Here is a 22,852-nt window from a genome sequence, read left to right as displayed (position 1 = left end):
ACTGCCATTTCTACTACAGTGTTAGTAAAGATGATATTAGCTGTCATGTCCTGGAAGTCTTTAAAAATTTTCCTTGAGAATGAAATGAAAGCCCTGTATCTGTGTGACTTAACACTATCTAGACATGCTGTAAATTAAGGCCTGAAAGGATACCGTATATACTCAAATATAAACTGATCTGAATATAAACAGAGGTAACCATTTTCCCCTAAAAAAAGGAGGAAAAAAAGGATGACTCGAATATAAACCGAGGTTAGAAATCTGGGTACACGAGCGTCATTTGTCAGGGATCATTCCATAAATAATTAATCACCAATTTTTCAGTTGGGGCTGTTTCAAGTCCAAAAAAGCTGAAGGAGAGCCAACAAATATTTTTCAGCTTGGGGCCTCAACACCAACCAAAATTTCTGGATCTCTGTCCCCACCAGAACACCTGGGCTCAGTCACACATGCAGAAAACAGAAAAAAAAACCCAATCTTTTCAAATACAAGCCCACAAATTAAAGGTATTATTGTACACAAAGGAAACCCTAATATGCCAGACTTTGCACACAGTATATCACAAGAAGACTAAAAAGAAATGAATTTCTTCATGAACAATCCAAAATATAAAAACAACATGTAAATTTTCTACATCCCTCATTGACACTGATTTTCATGTTCAGTTTTCTTCCATTTTTCTGCTTCCATATCATCATCTCCTTCCTTCCCCCTCCATCCATGTGCCTCCTGTTCCTCTTCTCTCTGTCCCCCCCCTACCTCCCCATCAGCAGCGGCAGTCTTTACAGTTGCTGCTCTTGCCAGCGTCGGGTCCTGCCTTCACAAAAACAGGAAGTAGGCAGGACTAGTAGAGAGGAAGGCCTGACGCTGGTGAGAGCAGCCAGCTGTGAAGGCTGCTGGCCGCTGCAGGGAAGAAGATCGTGAGCATTCCTATGGGCTGCATCAACCTCTTCCCCCCTCCCCCGAACTGTGACTGCTCGTCTTACCTGCTGTAGTTCGCTCTTCCATGATGGGTCCTGATTCTAAACTCGCCTCTTTTTGATCTTTTCATAAGGTTTTCCCCCCCACCTCTCCTCTGGCTTCGGCGCCATTGACTCAACACGTAGTACACAGTGTCTGCGCATGAGGTGGGCGGGACAAGGGAAAAAAGGTTGAGGCGAGTGGAGGATCCAGCTTCATGCACAGCACACGCCAATCAGGTAACTTGGCGTATGCTGTGCGTGTCTCCGCTTAGTTGACATGCTGCAGTGGGGTCTGGAGTTGATCTTTAATTTTTGGGTTGCTGGCCGCCTCCGCTACGCCCCCCCCCCCCCACTCCCCAAATGGTGAAACCCAGACAAAGAGGATAAAAAGAAAAATCTGCCTGGACTTTCTGACCAAGTGCCAAAAAAGAGGACATATGCTGGTCATCGGAGAAGGGTAGAAGGGCAGTGCCGGTCATCAGGGGAGAACTAAAAATGGAAGGTTGTGTGCAAAAACACATTTTTGCACACGACTCCATTTTGGCTCTGCACCAACATATGCAAATATTTATGCAAATAAGGTTCCCACCTCCTACTGCCCACTCCTGATTTCAATGTGTTCTATTTCAATAAAGCATTTCCTGAAATCTAGTGTATTACTGAAGGACTTTGTGAGGTGAGGCATGTACTGGTGATAGAGCTTCTGCCTCAGCACCTTGAGGTTGTGGGATCAATCCCAGCGCTGCTTCTTGTGACCCTGGGCAAGTCACTTAATCCTCCATTGCCCAGGTACAAAGTAAGTACCTGTATATATGTAAACCGCTTTGAATGCGTAACCACAAAAAGGCAGTACACAAGTCCTATCCCCTTTCCCTTTGGCTCTGCTTTGGTTTTATAATTTTTAATGTGCTGTGTGATTTACCATTTAAGTATTTGTATGTTTGTTATTTGTTATCTGCTTTGAACTTTGGAAATAGGCTAGAAATCTTTTACGTAAGCAAATAAAGTAACATCAGGAAAGCCCTTAATCTTTTTTCACATTGAAGAAAGATCAGCTATGCTGAGACATTTTCATTCTCAGTGTCAACCGTTATCCTTGATCAGAATGAATGACTTTGCTGGCCTGAAGCCCTGGCAAGTCCTTTTTTTTATTTTCTCTTGTCAATTGACATCCTATTTTCCAAGACTGTGTCTAAATTCAAGAAAGCGTGGGACAGGCACGTGGGATCTCTTAGGGAGATGAGGAGATAGTGGATGCTGTGGATGGGCCGACTGAATGGGCCAGTTGGCCTTTATCTGTCATCATGTTTCTATGTCTGTTAGACCTTTATACAAAGGCCAGTCTTATGGACCGATGCTCAGAACACCTGCACTGTTCTGTACAGTGCAGGAGAATACTGCGGGAACAGCGCTAAAAAATAACTTTTTAATTTTCAGCACTAATAGCATGCAACTCATATGCCCGTTTATTACTGTTGTCGGACAAAAACAAAATCCAACAGGTATGCAGTAGAGAAACAGTAAATCCAAAAGAAAAGACGAAACTGCTGAGCAACGTACAAGATGCAGGGAATGTTTATTAAAATAAATAACTTGTTGCACACAAATAAACCACTTTAAATAAGTAACGGGACCCGACACGGTCCGTGTTTTGATCAACACGTCTTCATAGAAACATAGAATATGACGGCAGAAAAGGGCCATTCGCCCAACAAGTCTGCCCACTCTAAGGACCCTCCCCCCTAAGCACTTCCAGAAGTGAACCCCACCATCACCAAACTGATGATCAAAACAACAGACATCAAAGTGTTTCGAAAAGAAATCAAAACATTTCTATTTAAAAAACACGTCCCCACTAACTAATCTCCTCCCCCTTCGCACAAGCTCTCCCTCAAGTGAATAACACATTAGTCAACTCCTAGAACCTTACCTTCCAAAAATATTCTGATTCCTAAATAAGCATCTACCTTCAGTATCCATCAAACTTCCTCCTTCATTGTTAGGTAATTTGTCTTCTGTAACCAGTATATACTGATATTCTCTACTGTACCCTGTTATCACTTGATTCTCTACTATGAAATTCTTTCGGAAAAATTCAGATCTCTTATAATTTATAATCCTCTACCACACCATGTAAAGTACATGAATCACTGTTATGTAATTCTCTCGGTAATCATTGTTATGTAATTCTCTCGGTAATGTCTAGATCTCTTCTAATTTGTAATCTGCCTAGAACCGCAAGGCACAGGCAGAATAGAAATCACTAATGTAATGTAATGAACCCACATGCTTATCCCATTTTTCCTTAAAATCGAGCACATTGCTTGCCTCAATTACCCAAAGTGGAAGATCATTCCAACGATCAATCATCCTTTCAGTGAAGAAATACTTCCTAGTGTTGCTATGAAATCTCCCACCCCTGAATTTCAACGGACGCCCTCTTGTTGCTGTAGGTCCTGTAAGGAAAAAGATATCTTCTTCTACCTCAATACGGCCAGTTACATATTTGAACGTCTCTAGCATATCTCCCCTCTCTCTGCGTTCCTCGAGAGAGTATAGCTGCAACTTACCTAGACGTTCATTAGGGGTCCCATTGGTGGTGGTAAAAAGTATAGCTTTTTCAGCAGTGACATGCCTTGTTACACATCGCAGCCCATCGATCAGGCGATAATTGCTGCATTTATATACTTTTTACCACCACCAATGGGACCCCTGATGAAGACGTATTGATCGAAACAGGGACCGTGTCAGGGACCGTGTCGGGTCCCAACATACTTTTTAAGGTGGTTTATTTGTGTGCAACAAGTTATTTATTTTAATAAACATTCCCTGCATCTTGTACGTTGCTCTGCAGTTTTGTCTTTTGTTTTACTTTATTAGTGTTGAACATTTGGAGATTATTTTTTTTGAAACCTGCCTAGCTCAAGCAAAGCTCTTGCGTGCATGCCCAGTGAAAACAGGGAGCTAAGAAGGGGACAGTCTCTGACCAAAGGCTGCAAGTGCACACTGAGACTGGCCATTTGCTGGAAAAGCAAGTCATCTCTGATTTCCAATCTGACTCGCCATAGTCCTTTTCAGGCAGGCGCAGGAAGAAGCAATCCAGCAGTGCCATGGGCCCCGATCTTCAGTGGAGGCTGCGTGAAGTAATCTCGACATGTGCCCCTCACTAGGAGGGAAATAGTGTTGTCTCCCCCCCCCTCCCCACTAAAAATAAATAGGCAAGCAGGGGATGCACCTTTCCTCAAGCTTTGCATTCCTCGCCGAAGGTCAGAAAAAATCCTTATTTAAAAGACTCAAATTGGCGGGTTTAAGGTTATTTGGAAGCAATGAATGAAGGCAGGTATATGTACTTTGGATGATGTTATATTGGATGGTAAGCTGCTTGACTTTTCACAATTGCAACACAAATTTGGTCTTAATAAGAACACAAGATAAGAACATAAGAATTTGCCTCTGCTGGGTCAGACCAAAGGTCCATCGCGCCCAGCAGTCCGCACCCGCGGCGGCCCATCAGGTCCATGACCTGTCAGGTTATCATGATTTAGCCCTATAGCCCCCTTGCTTTTATCTATACTCTTTCCATGCTGATATCTACCCCTATCTGTATCCCTCAATCCTCCTATCCTTCAGGAATCCATCCAAGTTACAGATGGTTGCAGTTGAAGCAGGCCGTTCAGAAGGGGTTCCCTGAGTGGAAAAATCTTACAAATCAATATAGCTTGCCGATCTTATGTTTTCAAGGGGACTTTCTGGGACACCAGGCTGCTCAGTGATATAAATTATTATCTGGATTTTTGAATAAAAAACCAAAAAATGGCCTTTGTGACATTTGGAGCATTGAGATTAAGATCAAACCTTCAGGAAACTATTCATAAAATCCTTGGATCAATTGTAATACCATTCCCTTCCATTCCTCCCCTTCCCCCCTCCCCCCAGGATGTGTATGTGTACTTGCCTATTAAATGAAACTCAATTATTTTTCTTTACAGTATATAGCCAATGGTTCCCAAACACCCATAAAACTCTTAAAACAACCCTGTTATATAGCCATACATCGTTCCATTTTATAAGTATAACACACCAAAATGAGTAATTCAACCTATCCCAGTTTTTCCAATTTTTTAAAATAAGCTGCATGGCAACCCCTGTCATTACTAATAGATTAATATTCTTTACCAATGGTGGCTTATTTGTGTTACTAAATTCATTTTTATTAAGATTTTTCACTGGGTTTTACATCCGTGGTAGAGGTTTCTACCGCAGGCCAGTGAGATAAATGCTCCGACACTCATAGAATTCCAATGAGCGTTGGAATATTTACTTCACCGACCCACGGTAGAAACCTTTACCGCAGCTATGTAAAAGGAGCTCTTTACTAGTTACAGCACAAACCCCCCCTCTTTTACTAAGATGTGCTATCCGATTTAGCACACGCTAAATGCTAACGGGTCCGTAGACTATAATGGACGCGTTAACATTTAGCACACGCTAAATCGGATAACGCGCCTTAGTAAGAGGACCCCAAAGAGCACTAAGGGCTCCTTTTATCAAGATGCGGTAGGCGGTTAACGTGCGGAATACCACACGTTCAACCGCCTGCCGCGCTAGTCGCCAACGCCTCCATTGAGGAGGCACTAGTTTTTTGGCTTGCCGCAGGGGTTAGCGCGTGATGAAATGTCCGACGCGTAGTGCACCTTGACAAAAGGAGCCCTAAATCTCCAGTTATTCCCAGTCTTATATATTGCATATGATATCAGAACCTGAATTTGGTTGATTTTCATTTTGAAGTATTGATCTTTAGAGTCTAATCTATTGATTACATCCCAGTTAAATAATCTAGCTGCAAGGCATGAGGGATATCTTGATTGCACAGCATAGCATAGATATGAATTGAGACTTGAGGGATGAGAAACTTACCCCCTCTTCTCCGAAACTGCGCTAGCAGTTTCAAGCGCGGGGAGCCGCGCTGAATGGCCTGCGTGGCTCCCGACGCTCATAGAGTTCCTATGAGCGTCAGGAGCAGCGCGGGCCATTCAGCGCGGCTCCCCGTGCTAGAAACTGCTAGCGCAGTTTCGTAGAAGAGGGTGTTAACTTTTTCTTTTTTTTTTTAACTGTCAGTTTTATTCTGCTCCTTTTTTTGCTTCCAGTTCATTGGGAACCAGAACTGGAATTTGGCACAATGAGTTTTGTTTGCTACAGGGTAGAGCAGTGGTTCTTAAACCTGTATTGGGTGACCCCCCCACCCCCCAGCCAGTCGAGTTTTTCAAGATATCCCTATTGAGTATGCATCCAATATTAACTAACCCACTGGGACATATAAGACTTTCTAATAGCTCTACTTAATTCATAAACAGAATACCCAAATAAGAGCTATATTTCACACTTCTTATGCTTATAAATAATTCGTCATTTATTATAATAATATAACACCATCAAAACCTTTAAAACATTATAACAGATAAGAAGATTTGGCACTGAATACAGTGTTTTATTGAAAGGATGAACTTTTCATTAATTTTAACTTTTTCTATGTGTCGGATAGATTGGGAGGGCTTCACTGTTTGGGAGAACAATTGTGTGTATGTTTAGTATGAAATAATGTTATATAATATGTTTTAAAGGTTTTGATGGTGTTATATTATTATAATAAATGATGAATTATTTATAAGCATAAGAAGTAGTGTGAAATATAGCTCTTATTTGGGTATTTTCTTAATGAGTATGCATGAGAGAAATTTGCCTCCCTACTACCTATTATATAGGACAGGTTTAAGAACCACTGTGGCAGAGCATTTCCCCCTCTGTTTTATGACCTGTCTGCTTACTTCAGTTCATTTATTGCCATGACGGCCCATGGTAAGGGGTCTTGCACTAGGACTGCTTCCAAAATCTGCAGGCATGGACCTTGATTCCAGTTAGATTTCCCGACATGTATTATCTGTGGCTCCCTCGATTCCATCGGCTTCTGCCTCAGGCGATTCCCAGATGATCCAGGGTAAGGAAGACTTGAACTGGAAATTAGATCTAGGCCCCTTTGCATGCACTAATACTGAGTTATTTGAAAAGTTGAACTGTGACATTATTTGTTCCCGTGAGATATAAGCTGCCCTGAAGCTGAACTGCGATCTTTTTTTTCTCCACGTTTAAATTTGCTTCCCCTGTTGATAGTAGTGGGTTTGTGGTCAGTCATATGTTGCAGCGTTAGTGTGAATAAGCCTCCCCAAATTGGTGCTAGCACATCTCTTTATTTTTATTGAAATGGCCCCAGTATGAAATCTTTAATTTCTGCTTTATATGCCGGGATCTTCAATATGTCTATTCCATTTACATGCTGCAGATATGAGTTTCATTTCCCCACAGGAACACTTGTGCCAGTCGCGAGCGCTCCTAAAATGATGAACGATTGTCCCCAAGATTCAAACTGCAAAGAAAAAATAGTGAGAGAGAGACAGAAAGAGAGAGCTTTTGGCTTACTGAGATGATCAACTCCGAAGGACTGTAAACAAAGTTTAAGGCACTCCGTGAAGGAGTGATTCAGCTGACACCAGGGACACGCTCCCCAATGGAAAAAAAAAACCAAAAAAAAAAAAAAAAACCTGTCCTGTTTTCTCTTTGCAGTATGCCACTCCATTCAGGAGTGGCATCTACTGTGTGGCAAACAGGGGCTCTAAACGTACAGAGCCTGGAACACCTCGCTAGACGTACAGAAAGAGGGTTTTGATTATCGGCACTTAGATGTCCTGGTGATTAGGACGTCCAAGTGCTGATTTAGGATGTTTTTGGACGTTTTATGTTTTTTGATTGTGGGCCCCTTTAGCTTTAAATATGATACTTAATAGTTTGAATAAAGGGGAGGTTCCAGTTTGCTGGGAAAGAGGAAATAGTTAAATCCAGCAAGTTATAGACCAGACTCTAACCTTTGTTTTTGTTTTTTTGCTAAATTCTAAATGAGGTCTCACCAGAGTCTTATATATGGTCATCAATACTTCCTTTTTCCTTCTGGCCATACCACTCCCTATGTACCCTAGCACCCTTCTAGCTTTTGCTATCACCTTTTCGACCTGTTTGGTCACCTTAACATCATCGCATACTATCACTCCCGTCCCGCTTCTCTTTCGTGCACAAAAGTTCTTCACCCCCTAAACTTCCATTCCCTCGGGTTTTTGCAGCCCATATGCGTGACTTTACATTTCTTAGCATTACATCTTAGCTGCCAAATTTCAGACATTCTAAAAACATATATGATGCTAATGCTTTTCTACAATACAGTTTATCACACCATCGGCAACTGGAGCTCCATATTTCATCTTCTGTTCTCTCTTCTCACCATTAGGAAGGGGGCAGGATTTGATATACTGCCTTTCTCTGGTTACAGTCAAAGAGGTTAACATACTATATACTTGACGTGACCATTTATTTTTTTCCTCCCCCCCCCCTCCGGATTCTCCCTGGACCCTGTTAAATATAGTGCAAAACATAGACAGCAGATATAAATTCTCAAAACTGACACATTTTCATTACTAAATTGAAAATAAAATAATTTTTCCTACCTTTGTTGTCTGGCGATTTCATGTTTGTGATTTCACTTCCTTTTGACTATGCATCCCTTCTTTCTTTCATTTCTTTCTCTTTCTTTCTGTCCTTCTCTCTCCAGGCCCCCCCTTTCTTTCATTCTTTGTCTTTCTTTCTCTCTCCTTGCCCCCTCCTTTCTTTCTTTCTCTCTCCCTGCCCCCCAGCTGCTGCTGCTGATTTCTTCAAGCCGATGCAGCAACAGATGCGCGCAACAGGTTTCTCCAAGCCAACACGGCAACAGGTGCGTGCAGCCACGACTGCACAAGCCTTCCCCCTCCAACGTCAATTCTGATGTCAGAGAGGAAGTTCTGGGCCAGCCGGGGAGGCCTGCTTTATGACGCTACACGGAAGTTGCGCCATGGCTGCCCGAAGATTTAAGCAAACACCGGGAGAAGAGTGGGTGGGAAGGCCAAAACCAGAGCAAGTAAAAATTTGGGGGGAGTCCAAGGCCCCTGTGGCCTCCCCCCGTTCTGACGCCTGTGACTCAGGCTATATTGAGACTTGCTCGTGTACTGCGTCTGATAAAATGCACACAATAAAATGCTTACAGTTGAGTAAGCTGTCAGGTTGAGACTACAAAAGAGACTGGATTGATGGCACCTGGCCTAGACTGGTGGAATCAAATCTTTAAAATGACAGACTCTCATTATTGATATTCCTGGATTCTAGATATGTCAATAATACTGTACATAACTACATTTTGATGCAATTCCAAAGTAGAAAAAATGTTATGTCAGGCTCCAAACAGAAGGGAGATTGTTACTCCCATCTCTTAAATTTAGCCACTACATCAGGGGTGTCAAAGTCCCTCCTCGAGGGCCGCAATCCACTCGGGTTTTCAGGATTTCCCCAATGAATAGGCATTGAAAGCAGTGCATGCACATAGATCTCATGCATATTCATTGAGGAAATCCTGAAAACCCGACAGGATTCCGGCCCTCGAGGACTGGAGTTGCCCATCCCTGACATAGACATTCTAATCCAGGGGTGTCAAAGTCCCTCTTCGAGGGCCGCCATCCAGTCGAGTTTTCAGGATTTTTCCCCCAATGAATATGCATGAGATCTATTAGCATACAATGTAAGCAGTGCATGCAAATAGATCTCGTGCATATTCATTGGGGGAAATCCTGAAAACCCGACTGGATGGCGGCCCTCGAGGAGGGACTTTGACACCCCTTGCACTACATTGATCAGTAGGCAAGAGTAAATTGTAAGAATGTTCTAGTTTCTACCTCTGTCTATTAGCGTGTCTTGGGAGTTTTCAGGAGATACTGCCAAAACCCTTCAGACAGACTATCTGTCTGATGTTTTGGTTTTTTTTAGTTCCAAATTTTATTGAAATTTTTATATAACAAAACCGACAGGAGAGAATATAAACTCTGAAAGTCATGTTCACAAATATGATCATACAAAGCACAGGATATTAATGAAATCGCATGAAAAAAAAAATACTATCCCCAAACCCACCCCTCATGTTTTATCAATTTTCTCAGCTCTTTTTTTATTTTATGAGCCCGAAGTCTCTAATAACATTTCAAGCAGCTGCCCTTATTGTAATAAAATGCTCCACAATACGGTATAACCAATGTGAGAAAAGCTTCATATCGGTTAGTTGAATCCAGTTACAATATCATTCCAGACATACTATCAGATGCATATTTTTTTTCTTTTGTATTATGAATTATTGCACTAAGATGCAAATAATGAGCTTGCTAAATTACCTATTTACTCTCTCGCTCTATATCTTTCCAGTGACAGTCCTGGCTATCTTTCATGAGCTGCATGTTGACACAGACCTTTATGCATTACTCTTTGGAGAGAGTGTCCTAAATGATGCTGTGGCCATTGTGCTCACGTAGTAAGTACAATTTGTCTGTGTGTTAGAGCTGGAATGATAAAGGTGTTGATGCATTGCCTGTCACTGTGGACCAGTGTTTCGCAAACTGTGTCAAGCCACGGCACGCTAAACGTAGTGGCTGCGGCTCGAGGGATCCGGAAGTGTGCAGACGTCAACGCGACAACATCGTGCTCGTGCGTGACATCATCACGTCGACATCCGTGCAAGGCCCTCCAAACGGGCTTGAGCCGCCAATGGGGAGGGGGGTGCCGGAAGGGAAGACGTTTAGAGCAAAGAAGAGGCACTGGTGCTGGCTAATTGCTCACAGGATGTGACTCTTGCCGCGAGAGGCGCCTCTCCTTCTCCCCAGCGTCTCGCAGCATACCTGAAATCTCAGGAGCACGGTAATATGCCGCGGCACACAGTTTGCAATACACTGCTGTAGACATTTAAAACAAAATGTGAAAATAGGGAGGCATTCACCCCCGAATATTATTAATGGCGCTAAAATATGTGCCTGCAAATTTGGGCTTGCGCCCAATTTGCTCACGCAATTTAATTGAATAATGAGCACTGATAATTGGACTCTAACAATCAATTATCAGTGCTAATTGGAATCAATTAAAGTTATGCGTGCATATTTACTTGCCTTGATTTGCATGTAAATTTTACACATGGCCTCATGTATAAAAGAGGGCATGGCCACAGGAGCGCCATGAGCGGATTGTTTGTGTGTGTTAATATTTATAGACCGCTATTCGATACATCATCATAGTGGTTTACATAATTCTAAACAAAAAGAAAAGAGCTCCATAATCAATATTAAAGAATGACATGGAGACAAATTTTTCCCTGTCCCCACGGCAACTCATTTTCCCGTCCCATCCCTGCGAGTTCTTTTCCTGCCCCTGCCATGTTCCTGCAAGCTCCGTCCTCATGTGCACAAGCCTCAAACAGTTTAAAATCATAAGTAGCAACTTTCTAGAGCTCAGATTTTAGTAGAAGCTGGTATTTAACCTGTGTATTTTCATAGTATATCGCTACCAACAATTTGATTATTTTATACTCCTATCACTGTATAGAATAATAATATTCTTATGTTCTTACATGAGCCAAGTATAGGACAATTAAGCCATTCTAACATCACTGTTGAGTTTGGCTCTGAAGCACTGTGGAATGAGGCACTATGACATGCCAATCACTATGACATCACTATGACATCACAATCTCAACCCTGGAATTCTGCTCTCATTGGAGTTCCGGAATCTTGATATTCTTTGAGATGTTGGAATGTTGCTACTCTTTGGGTTCTTGCCAGGTAGACTATGGGCTCTTCCTCCAGGAAATTGTCCAAACATTTCTTAAAACCAGTTACACTATCTGCTGTTACCACAACCTCTGGCAGTGCGTTCCAGAGCTTAACGATTCTCTGAGTGAGCTTAACTATTCTCTGAAATCCCCTCTTATCCCTTGGTCATCTAGCATTCCAGCTGATTCTCTTTCCGGTTCCTTGCTTTTCCTATACCTATAAAAAGGTTTTACTGTGTGTTGGACTCTCTGCCTTCCTTATTAGCACCTTGCATTTGACTTGCCAATCCTTGTGCTGTTTACAGTTATTTTCAGTCGGATCCTTTTTGCACTTTCTGAAAGATTTCCTTATGGTTCTAATTGCTTCCTTCACCTCACTCATTAACTACACCGGCTGCCATTTGGTCTTCCTTCCTCCTTTTTTAATACACAGAATATATCTAGTCTGAGCTTCCAGGATGGTACCCTGTTTCCCCGAAAATAAGCCCTAGCATTATTTTTAAAGATGCTCCTAATATAATCCTTAGTTAAGAAAGGCTCCCGAAGCCCTCGACTCCATCCCTGACACTAGTGCTGCTCAATTCGCCGAAAAAATTGGACTCGTCAATTCAATGACCTCCCACCCCGGTGAAACCTGATATGCCTCCTCCTCCAAGGCTTCCTAAAGCGGTTGCAGTGCGCTGAATGGGCTGCTTCGTGGTCTTCCCCTCTGGGGCTTTCCCTCTGCCATGTCACAGTGGGAGGGTCAGTGGGGTTCTGCTGCCCAGGGGGATGGGAGGGAGGAATAGAAAGATGCTGCAGAGGGAAAGCCCGGCCCTGGCTGGGAAGACCACAAACCAAACAATTCAGAGCGCTGCTGCCGCTGCTATTTTTAGAGGCCTTGAAGCGGAGGTGGAGGATCAGTGGGGTTCTGCTGCACAGGGGGATGGGAGGAAGGGATAGAAAGATGCTGCACAAGGGGATGGGTGAGAGGGGAGGAAAGATGCTGTACATGGGGGGACGGGGATAAAGGAAAGAGTAAGAATTGGGGTGGAGGAGAGGAAGGGAGAGATGATTGCAATACATGAAAAAAAGTAAGACATCCCCCCAAAATAAGCCCTAATGCATTTTTTGAACCCAAAATTAATATAAGACACTGTCTTATTTTTGGGAAAACACAGTATTTTTGAATAACATCCAGGCCTGATTTAAATTTTTGACCTTTGCTGCTGCTCCTCTAAGTTTCTCTTTAACCATTCTTCTCATGTTATCATAGTCTCCTTTTTTAAAGTTAAATGCAGTTGTAAAGCTTCTCCCTGGGGAGGGGCCTTAGATGCCTGAGCAATCAGAGCCTTAGGCAGCTTGACCCGCAATTTTGAAGCTGTGGGCCTGCCGGCAGTAAGGAGTGGGCATCCCTCCTGCCGAAGTTCAACTTTAAGGTTCAGCGGGAGGGTCCCAGCATGGGGGGTCTTGACCCTGTGGCAGGAGGGATTGTACATCCCTCCTACCGATTGTTTTTTAAAGTTTTATTGTATCAGGGGGTAGAAGGGGGTGGAAGGTCACGGCATCAGGGGGGGGGCGTGCAGGCTCAGGCAATTTTATTTATTTTTTAAAATGGATGCTGCTGTTGCGCTCACATAACAGCTGCATCCAAAAAAAGCTGCTCCTGCTCTCCCTGCCTGCTGGTTCAGTGGATCAGGGCAGGGGAATTCCTGATCAGCTGAGCCAGCAGAACTCCCCAAAGCCACAGGAGCTTCAGCGAGTCCTACAGGCTTAGCTGATTGGGGAGTCCCGTGTCTCAATCAGCTGAACTGGCAGGCAGGGAGAGCAGAGGCTGCTTTTTTTTTTTTTTTAGGGGGGGGGCAGGGAGGTGGAGGAGCTGTGTTAGCGATTGCTCTTCTAAGCAGAAACCAGGCACACTTCCTTTTTATCGGCGATGTTCCACACACAATAGCAATTCGAAGCTAATTGAGGTGTGGAGGAAAAAAAAAAATCTACCAACTCTCCCCACTTTTTCTACAACTATAGTGTGTCTGAAGACATCTTAATCGAACGAAAGAAAAAGCCTCAGTTCTTGGGTGAACCACTGTGGGTTTAGTTCTACCTTTTAGACATCATCAGCACAAAAAATCTTTCTCCACTAAAGTGAATTCAAATACCAGGGTGGACATAACCACTAAGCCAAAACTGACTTAAATACGGGTCCCTCCTATTCCTGCCAATGCGGTAATTTTTACATCCTAAAATACTACACTTCTCCCTCCGTATTTGCCGTGATAGGGGATTAACGGAACCGCAAATACAGAAAAACCGCAAATAACTTTTTCATATGATATTCGCTGTTTTCTATTAAAAACCATTGTAACTATGGTGAAACACGAATAACATGGTGGGAGACCTGGCCTGTTCCTGAAGGAGAGGCAAAACATGGTGAAGAAAGTGCTGGGAATGAGTGATTTTCTCTGTAAATGCAAGGAATCAGTGATTTCTCTATGCAAGCTGATGTAATTTGGTGGGAGAAGCCAGCAAGCTAAAAACTGTGAATAATCGAAACCGCGAATGCTGAAACCGTGAATTCGTAGGGAGAAGTGTATCTCCTTAGCGCTGCTCTGTATTACAAACTTTATTTTAGGGTGCCATTTATTCAACCACTTGTATAATTTGCTATTGTTTTGAGCATAGCCAGTAAAAAAAAAATTTAAAAAATCGTTCCCACCAAGGTATTTTTTGTATCGTGGTGTTGGAGCTTTGTGTATCCTGCCTCATGTACCTAAACCTTGTTGTTAACTATAGAGCTGTGAATATTTAGGCTACATTAAGGTAGTAAGAGGCCTCCAGATTTCTGTGTATTTATCTCACATTCTTTGTAAAGTCAACATCTGTATTCAAGTTGTCCTGTAGATATTTGGGCTTGTTTGTTCCACTGTTATCCTAGCAGGTAAAAAGTCGGTGACGGGACTAAATCGCGCAAGACAACGGCACGCCGACAACTGAGCGCAAGGTTGACGGCGCGCCGAAGAAAAGCACTATCTTAAAGGGCTCCGACGGGGTGTGGGGGGGGAACCCCCCCACTTTACTTAACAGACATTGCGCTGCTGTTGTGGGGGGTTTGGGGGGTTGTAACCCTCCACATTATACTTAAAACTGAACTTTTTCCCTAAAAAACAGGCAAAAAGTTTGGTTTCAAGTATAATGAGGGGGGTTACAACCCCCCAAACCCCCCACAACGCCAGCGCGATGTCTGTTAAGTAAAATAGGGGGGTTCCCCACCAACACCCCCCGTCGGAACCCTTTAAAATAGTGCTTTTCTTCGGTGCGCCGTCAACCTTGCGCTCAGTTGTCAGCGCGCCGTTGTCTCGCGCGATTTTGTCTATGAACCAAAAAGTCTGCTTGTATAAAAAGTCTGCTTGTATATTTGAGGAATGCTTTTAGGAAGACCTGACCCACTTCTGTTGAAACAAACACATTAGATCAGTTTGTCTCCAAAAAGCATTGAAGTAGCTAACTCTGCATGCTGCATTTCTTGTTGCCGTTCATTGGCGAGATTTGTATCTTGATGGCCGTATTAAAGTTTGTTCCTACTGAGCGGTAGCAGCAGAGATGCTCAGTCCCAGATCAGTCCCACGTGTCAAAATTTACTGGGTAACCACTTGCTTTCCATTACTCGCTTAATAAAACATTATTGCTTTCAAAACTAAGTCATGTTGGGTTTCTAAATTGACTGTTCGTGTTTCACCTTTCAGTCTTATCTTCCCATCTCTGCCTTGTGCTCAGCGAGGCCATTGACTTTTGTCTTTTAAGAAGTGATTTTGCAGATTCAGGATTTAGAAAGCATGCCTTCTGTTTGCTTAACAATAATGTACCAGCAAAATTGCTCGCAGGTGTTCTGCTGCTTTACAGCAAATTTTCCAAATGTATAGACGTCTTTACAAAATGTTGTTGTTGTTCTTTTTTAATTATGATTATTATTATTTTGATACAAGAGACTGACATGGGTGTAAAGCTGCATGTTTATGAATGCTTAACTAAAACTGCATGCATCCGATGTGAATCTGCAAAGTAGGAATCAAGAAGGACTTTTTCCTTTGTTTAAAATCATTTAAATAGATCACCTTCAATGCAATCATTTATCTTGTCCAGATTTGACTAGTATGATTTAGCTTTTTCTGATTGTAAAAAGGCTCTCAGTCCTTTACAGATTATGCCGAATGCAGCCGTTATATTAATTTTCTCACTCAGTGAATTTGAATTAGTGACTCCTTTTATGAAGGAAGTTCACTGGTTGCCAGTCAGGGCAAGGGCACAGCTTTTAAAATTGGGGTTATGCTGTTTATAATTTTTGAATGGAAAGGCTCCCCTAGACATGGTGGGTTTGGTAAATTGGGTTTAATATTTACATATTCCGGCTTAAGTGCTGGTCTTTGCACATATCAAATATGAATAGGGCTTGTAAAATGAGGCCTGTATTTATTTCAATGCCTTTTCATTGGAAACTCTTAAGTGATTTATATTCCTGTATTTCCCAGCTGAATAACTGTCTGTGTCAGCCTTGTCCACATCCATTTTGCCACTTCCTGTATCAACGTGTTGCTATCTACCAGCATGATCTCATTCATACACAAGACTTTCTTGTGAATAAAATGGTTGAGTGCAGCCTCTTCCCTTCTGTTGCATTGTCAGTAACTACTTCCCGCAGCTAGCTGAGCATGACAAATTGCATCTAATTTTGCAGATACATCATCCTGACAGCATCAACTCCATTGTCGCATCCAATTTCCCCCTTCCTCCCCCCCCCCAACACTTTTTACCTCTCCCTTCATCTTATTCTCTGGAGCGAACCAAGTTACCGTATATCACCACAACTCCTCAAATTGTTTGTATTTTATTGTGTGTCGAGCTGTTAATTTGCAGTATACTGTATATCTTGCACATGTACTTTTACTAAGCTGCGGTAAAAATAGGCCTTACTGCCCCTGTATGTGGGCCTTTCCTGTATGCTAGGACCATTTTAACTACAGCCATAATCCCCCCCCCTCTTTTGTTTTCTATTTTTTTTGCATTAATGGTCATGTACTAATGCAGGGATAGGGAACTCCGGTCCTCGAGAGCCATATTCCAGTCGGGTTTTCAGGATTTCCCCAATGAATATGCATGAGATCTATTTACATGCACTGCTTTAATGCATATTCATTGGGGAAATCCTGAAAACCCGACTGGAATACAGCTGTCGAGGACCGGAGTTCCCTACCCCTGTACTAACGTTACTAAAGGCATATGACCATTTAAAAAAATATCCATGGAAGCACTTAGGCCTTGATTCTATAAAGTCCGCCTATCAGTGCCAAATTTAATTGAGCAATAGGCTTAACCGGAGTCTATATTGGCACACAGAACCTCACAATCAGCTTGAATTGGAATGAATTGAAAGTTAGGTGCCTAACTCTAAAAATTTGATGCTATAAAAAGTAGGTGCCTAGCCCAAAGCGTCTAAACTAAAAGGGGCTGTGGGGGGGCCTTTGTGCCATATGTTTTGTAGGCAGTAAGGGCTCCTGCATTAAGGAGGTTCTGAAGACCCATAGTTCCCAGGATTAGAAAAGAAAATGACTTGTATTGTATATGAGTGCTCTTGTATGTAGGGTTACCAGATTTTTGGGAATGAAAATCCAGACCCATGTCCCCGCCCCTAGGCCCGCCCCATTCCACCCCAGCCCTGCCCCCTCCCCGCCCCCTCAACCTGCCCACTTGTCGGGAGGGCATTTGCGCGTGCGCTGGTGTGACGCGATGGCGTCGCCCGCGTGCACGTGATGTCACCGCATTATTTCCATGCATGCGCAGATGCCGTCCCAACGCCGCTGCGAGCTGGAAGCTTTTCAAAACCCAGACAAAGTGCCGGGTTTTGAAAAGCCGTCCAGATCCCCAGACGTGTCCTCGAAAAGGAAGAAATCCAGACATCTGGTAAACCCAACTTGTTTGCGATTGATTTTTCTTTCCTGGCCGATATTGGCGTTCCTTTCCTTTATCCTTTTTTTATTCTTAGCTGCCATGATCTGTGCCCAGCAATGGTGGGTTATCAAGTTTTTAATAAACCTAAACACATATCTGTGTACTAACCAGCTAGCATTCAGTAGCGTAGATGCTCTAACTGGTTAATTTAGGAATGCCCACGCTCTGCCTCTGACATGTCCCCAACTAAAAAAAAAAAAAAAAAATAGCAGCAGTTAGCATATGCAGATTGCAGAGTAATTGCAGGATGCCTGAGCATGTCCCACAGTACTCCATTATTATGCTGCATTAGGCAAGCATTATTTCCTAAACCAGCTTAGTAAAAGGACCCCTAAGTTTCTTGCATCCCACATAATAGTTGGACTTGCAGCCGCTTCCAGTTTTCTATGAGCATCTATATGCCCTTGTCATTCCCTAAACCATTGTCCCGCAACCAGTGTAGCACAGTAAACTCTCAGACGCAGCTGGAGGTTACACGGAAATGCACGGACATTGCTGTGATGTGACGCGCATTCATGACATCAACAGGTCAACATCTGTGCATGTGTGAGGCCTTCCTGACGGGGCCCTGAGCCGCCAGTGGGGGGAGGAGGGGGCGTTGGAGCAGGAGAGGCACCAAGAAAAGCCCGAGGTGCCAGCGAGAAGAGACACGAGCGCCGGCTAACTGCCTACAGCAGGGGGTAGGGAACTCCGGTCCTCGAGAGCCTTATTCCAGTCGGGTTTTCAGGATTTCCCCCAATGAATATGCAGGAGATCTATGTGCATGCACTGCTTTCAATGCATAGTCATTGGGGAAATCCTGAAAACCCGACTGGAATACAGCTCTCGAGGACCGGAGTTCCCTACCCCTGATTGCCTACAGGATGTTCCGTGAGAGGAACATCCTGTAGGCAATCAGCTAGCACCAGCACTTCTCCTCCTCGCCAGCATCTCGCGGCACACCTAGAATCTCGCGTGGCGCAGCACACAGTTTGCGATACACTGCCCTAAACCATTAACATCTGTAAGTCCATTGTTGCCCAGTGCCTTTGAATCCAATAATGCCACTTCCGTTCCCCTAGGTATTTCCTGCTTTACCAGCTGACTTATAAAGTCATAGATCTGTTCCCTGTACTCCTGAATTATTGAGCGCTCCAAACAAACGTGCAAGAAGGTCCCCTGCATCCCACATACCTCCAACAACTCCCATCCCCCTATGTGCACTTTTGAATATTTCCCAAATTCCCACAGGGGTATAATATCTCCACAACACTGAATGTGAAGGTTTACCTTTTATATTACATCTTGAATAAATAAAATTAAAGTTTAAATAAAATAAAAATAAAAATCACCCTTCCCTTGTAATATAAGATCTCTGGATGGTTTTAAAAGTATATATAGAATAAAGTAAGGAACCAGGTTTGAGGACTTTAGTCACTTTGCTAATCTGAATGCCACACAGACTTCTTTGTTTGTATAAATAGTTTCTCACGAGCACATGCGGATGTGCAGTGTATTTACACGTTAGTGTCCAACATTGGTCTCCCAGCCTAAAGAAGGATATAAAACTGCTGGAGAGGGTGCAGAGACGAGCAACGAAGCTAATAAAAGGTATGGAGAACTTGGAATACGAGGAACGACTTATGAGACTGGGATTGTTCTCCCTTGAGAAAAGGAGACTGCGAGGGGATATGATCGAGACTTTCAAAATACTGAAAGGAACCGACAAAATAGAGCAGGAAAAAAAATTATTTACAATGTCCAATGTGACACGGACAAGAGGACATGGACTGAAGCTAAGGGGGTACAAGTCCAGGACAAATATCAGGAAGTTCTACTTCATGCAACGAGTGGTGGACACCTGGAATGCTCTCCCAGAGGAGGTTATTGCGGAATCCACCGTTCTAGGATTTAAAAGCAAACTAGATGCACATCTCCTTACGAGAGGCATAGAGAGATATGGGTGACTAAAATTACGCCAGGTGTACACCTGGCTGGGCCTCCGCGTGTGCGGATCGCTGGACTTGATGGACCGAAGGTCTGATCCTGAGATGGCAGTTCTTATGTTCTGATATTAGAACCTTAGCAAATTGTGAGTTTTACATTGATATGAATGACGCTCTACACCTAAGTAAATACCCATATAGTGAATTAGCCCCTTAAGTAACTATAGTTTGGGTTCCTCTTTCCCGCATGCATCACTTTGCACTTGCTCACATTAAACGACATCTGCCATTTTGACACCCAGTTTCACAAGATCCTCTTATAATTTTTCACAATTCTCTTATGAATTAACAGCTTTGGAGATGTACAGAAAAGTGGCATGGGGGCAATCATTTTGGAATATCTGTATTTGTCATTTCAAATAGAACCCATTGTAGAGAATTTTCTCCACTTAGGGGCGAATTCATCAAGCTGCGTTAGAATTTCAAGTCATGGCAAGTTGCCCTCACTGTGACTTACAGCCCCAACCCTGCTTTTCTAAGCATAGCGCAACAATATTTCAGTCTTTATGTGTTAATAAGTAATGGGATGTAAATGCATGTTTTGCATCTCATTACTATGCAAATATCCTAATATGATTTATGGTGATACACTGCAAGTCGCATTAGGGCCCAAAATGCATAGTATTTTACCATCACAACACAGTATTTTACCATCTAAGAGCACTGGGCCGCACAAAGCCACAGTGCGATGCTCCAGGCCTATGGCACTAGATTCCTCCCCTCATGGATCTAACCCCCCCCATATACCCCCCCCCCAAGCCTACCCACCCCCAGTGGTTATCTGAATCATCATTGGTGGTCCAGGAGGTCATCCAGGGGTTGTCTGAGGTCCAGGGCTCTTTGGTTAGGAGCGATGCCGAAATGCCCCTGGCCACTACAGCGCCGTCATCAAAATAGAGCCCCTAGTGGCAGTCTTGTGTAACTACTGCTAGGGATCATATATAAACCTGCAGTTTTCATACAAGTGACAGCAATCGTATTAAAGATGCTTCAGCTCTGAGATTTCTGCTGGGAGTAGGTTAAAAAAGGAGGATAAGCTGTCATGCATCAGCTTGTTTTGCATCCTACCAGATGGTTTATTTCTCCAAATAAGCATTCTAGTATGAATAAAGAAGATTCTGTCAATGAAATGCTAAATTCATCCCAAATCTTGACCTCGGGAACGTGAATAACAGAAAAAATAACAGCTGCTATAAAAAGCAGATAGTCAGAAAAAGGGAGAATCATGGTCACAGCCTGAAAAAAAATGGTACACCGTCAAAAGCGCGCCAGGCAATTGTGCCCCGACAATTCCGCTCCATGCTTGAAGGGAATGGGATTTTCAGGGCGGAACTGTAACTGTGTTGGGAGGGGGGGGGGGGGTTAGCAGCAATCGAGCACGCCGGCATGGGCCAGAAGGGCATGATTGTAGTGAGGGGGTTTCCCTCCCCCCTAAGAGCGGACAAGAAAATTTTTTGCAAGGAGAGCGGGAGTTTTACAGTAGTGGGGAGGATTCCCCACACACACACCCTCAACGGGAGTGCGAGTTCCCCCCCCCCCCCAAGCCCCCTTCAGAGCACAAACGGGAAGCCTGGAAGTGGGTAGAATAGCGACGCACATTTGACCCATGTACAAATGCTGGGGCACGATTGTCGGTGGTCCATTGTCCAGCACGCTTTTGATGGGTCACCAAAAAGGTTCCCCCCCCAACCCCTCATCAGATCGCAAACGGGCAGGCCTGGAAGCAGGTAGAACATTTTGACCTGTGAACCCTATTTGACTTGCGCGCAAATGTCGGGGCGTGATTGGCGGTGCTTGTCCATTGTCAAGTGTGCTTTTGACAGGTCACCCAAAAAGAATACATATTTGGACTATGTGGAAGAAGGAGCCTCCATGGGCGCATACCAAGTCCACCTGGTGCAAGGCTGGACTTGTATCAGGTCTGGGAGACCACTCAAGATCTCCCCTGCCCTGTTTGATAACCCTACAGCCAGTTCGGATGTAGGCACTGTCCACGAGTATCCTAAGCTTCTGAAGGAAATCGTAGAAGAATGGGGTTACAAACCAGATCAAGGTTTTTTTTGTTTTGTTTTTTTCTCCATTGACGAAACAAATCTATTGTGGAAGCAAATGCTAGACAGGACTTGCATTGCTATTAAAGAAAAGTTGGCAGTAAGTTTTAAAGCTGCCATAGTTTTTGACATGTCTCCTGGGCAGTAATGTTACCAGTGATTTTTAAGTAGAAGCTCCTGCTGAGTGTACCAATCTGAAAATCCGCAGGCCATAAAAGACTATTCAAAACCAAATTTTGCTGTCATTGCGATATAATGAGAAGGCCTGCACGACTGAGCATTTTTCAGATGTGTTTCGTACCGGTAGGAAAAGAGCAAAGAAAAAGCAATGATCCACAGGCCCAGTGATCCCAAGGATGAGACGGAAGAGGGAAGATAATGATCACGGATTAGGATTTGATACATTTAAATTTTATTTACAAATGTATTTGGTTTTGCTTGTTTCTTCGTAGGAATGTATCTTCAGGTTTATAATGAGTGACGATGGTAAAATGAGTTTCAATTATACAGAAAAAAACTTTAAAACACATCCCAGCGTAGAATATGTATGAAGCCACGTTGGTTGCATTACAGAAAGGCAGTAAATCAAATCCATGACCCTTTATTCTTTACCCTTTTGTTGAAATGATCAATATAGAGTTCTGGTGCCATATTAGCCTTGGAGAAAACTGTCTGATCAACACCAAATAATTACAGTTATCTACATAGAAACTACATGCTAGCTGAATGCTGTATCTTGGTCACATGTTCAAAACACAGACAGGCCCTCAGCAAATATGAAACAAGGGACCACAGTTCAACAATAGAGCTATGAAGGCAAAAGTTGATCAAGAAATGTCAAGAAGTCACACACCAGTGAGGATTGAGAGATGACCTCCACACAGGAACCAAATCTTTGATAAAAATCAGTTTATTGGAAAAACATTTAAATAAGTTTGATAAAAAGCCATATAAAATTTTCAGAGCCTCAAAAACATTCTGAACCTTTGTGAGGCCCTAAGCTTTAGCTTATTTAGCTTATAGGTAAATCTGGCACCGAGTGAGAAGAGGACCCTTTGGCCTACGAGTTTGATAAGTGGTCCAAATGCATGTGTCATGCACCTAATGTGTGTGATGTGGCATGACTGGAAGAGGTAGGATAAAATGTCGCTGGTT

The 22,852-nt window shown here is 43.2% G+C and overlaps 1 protein-coding gene across 4 annotated transcripts in view; it reads left to right on the top strand.

Annotated features, from left to right (window-relative positions):
* The window catches only part of SLC9A9 (solute carrier family 9 member A9), a 463,721-nt gene that overhangs the window by 148,655 nt on the left and 292,214 nt on the right, over window positions 1-22,852 (top strand). For all 4 annotated transcript variants that reach the window (XM_033958486.1, XM_033958485.1, XM_033958487.1 and 1 more), the window contains exon 6: window positions 10,287-10,392. In XM_033958486.1, coding sequence (XP_033814377.1) covers window positions 10,287-10,392 — 106 coding nt within the window. The remainder of the gene's footprint in view (window positions 1-10,286; window positions 10,393-22,852) is intronic.

This window comes from Geotrypetes seraphini, chromosome 9 (genome assembly GCF_902459505.1).
Source record: "Geotrypetes seraphini chromosome 9, aGeoSer1.1, whole genome shotgun sequence".
NCBI lineage: Eukaryota > Metazoa > Chordata > Amphibia > Gymnophiona > Dermophiidae > Geotrypetes > Geotrypetes seraphini.
This window is presented reverse-complemented; position numbering and strand designations above follow the sequence as displayed.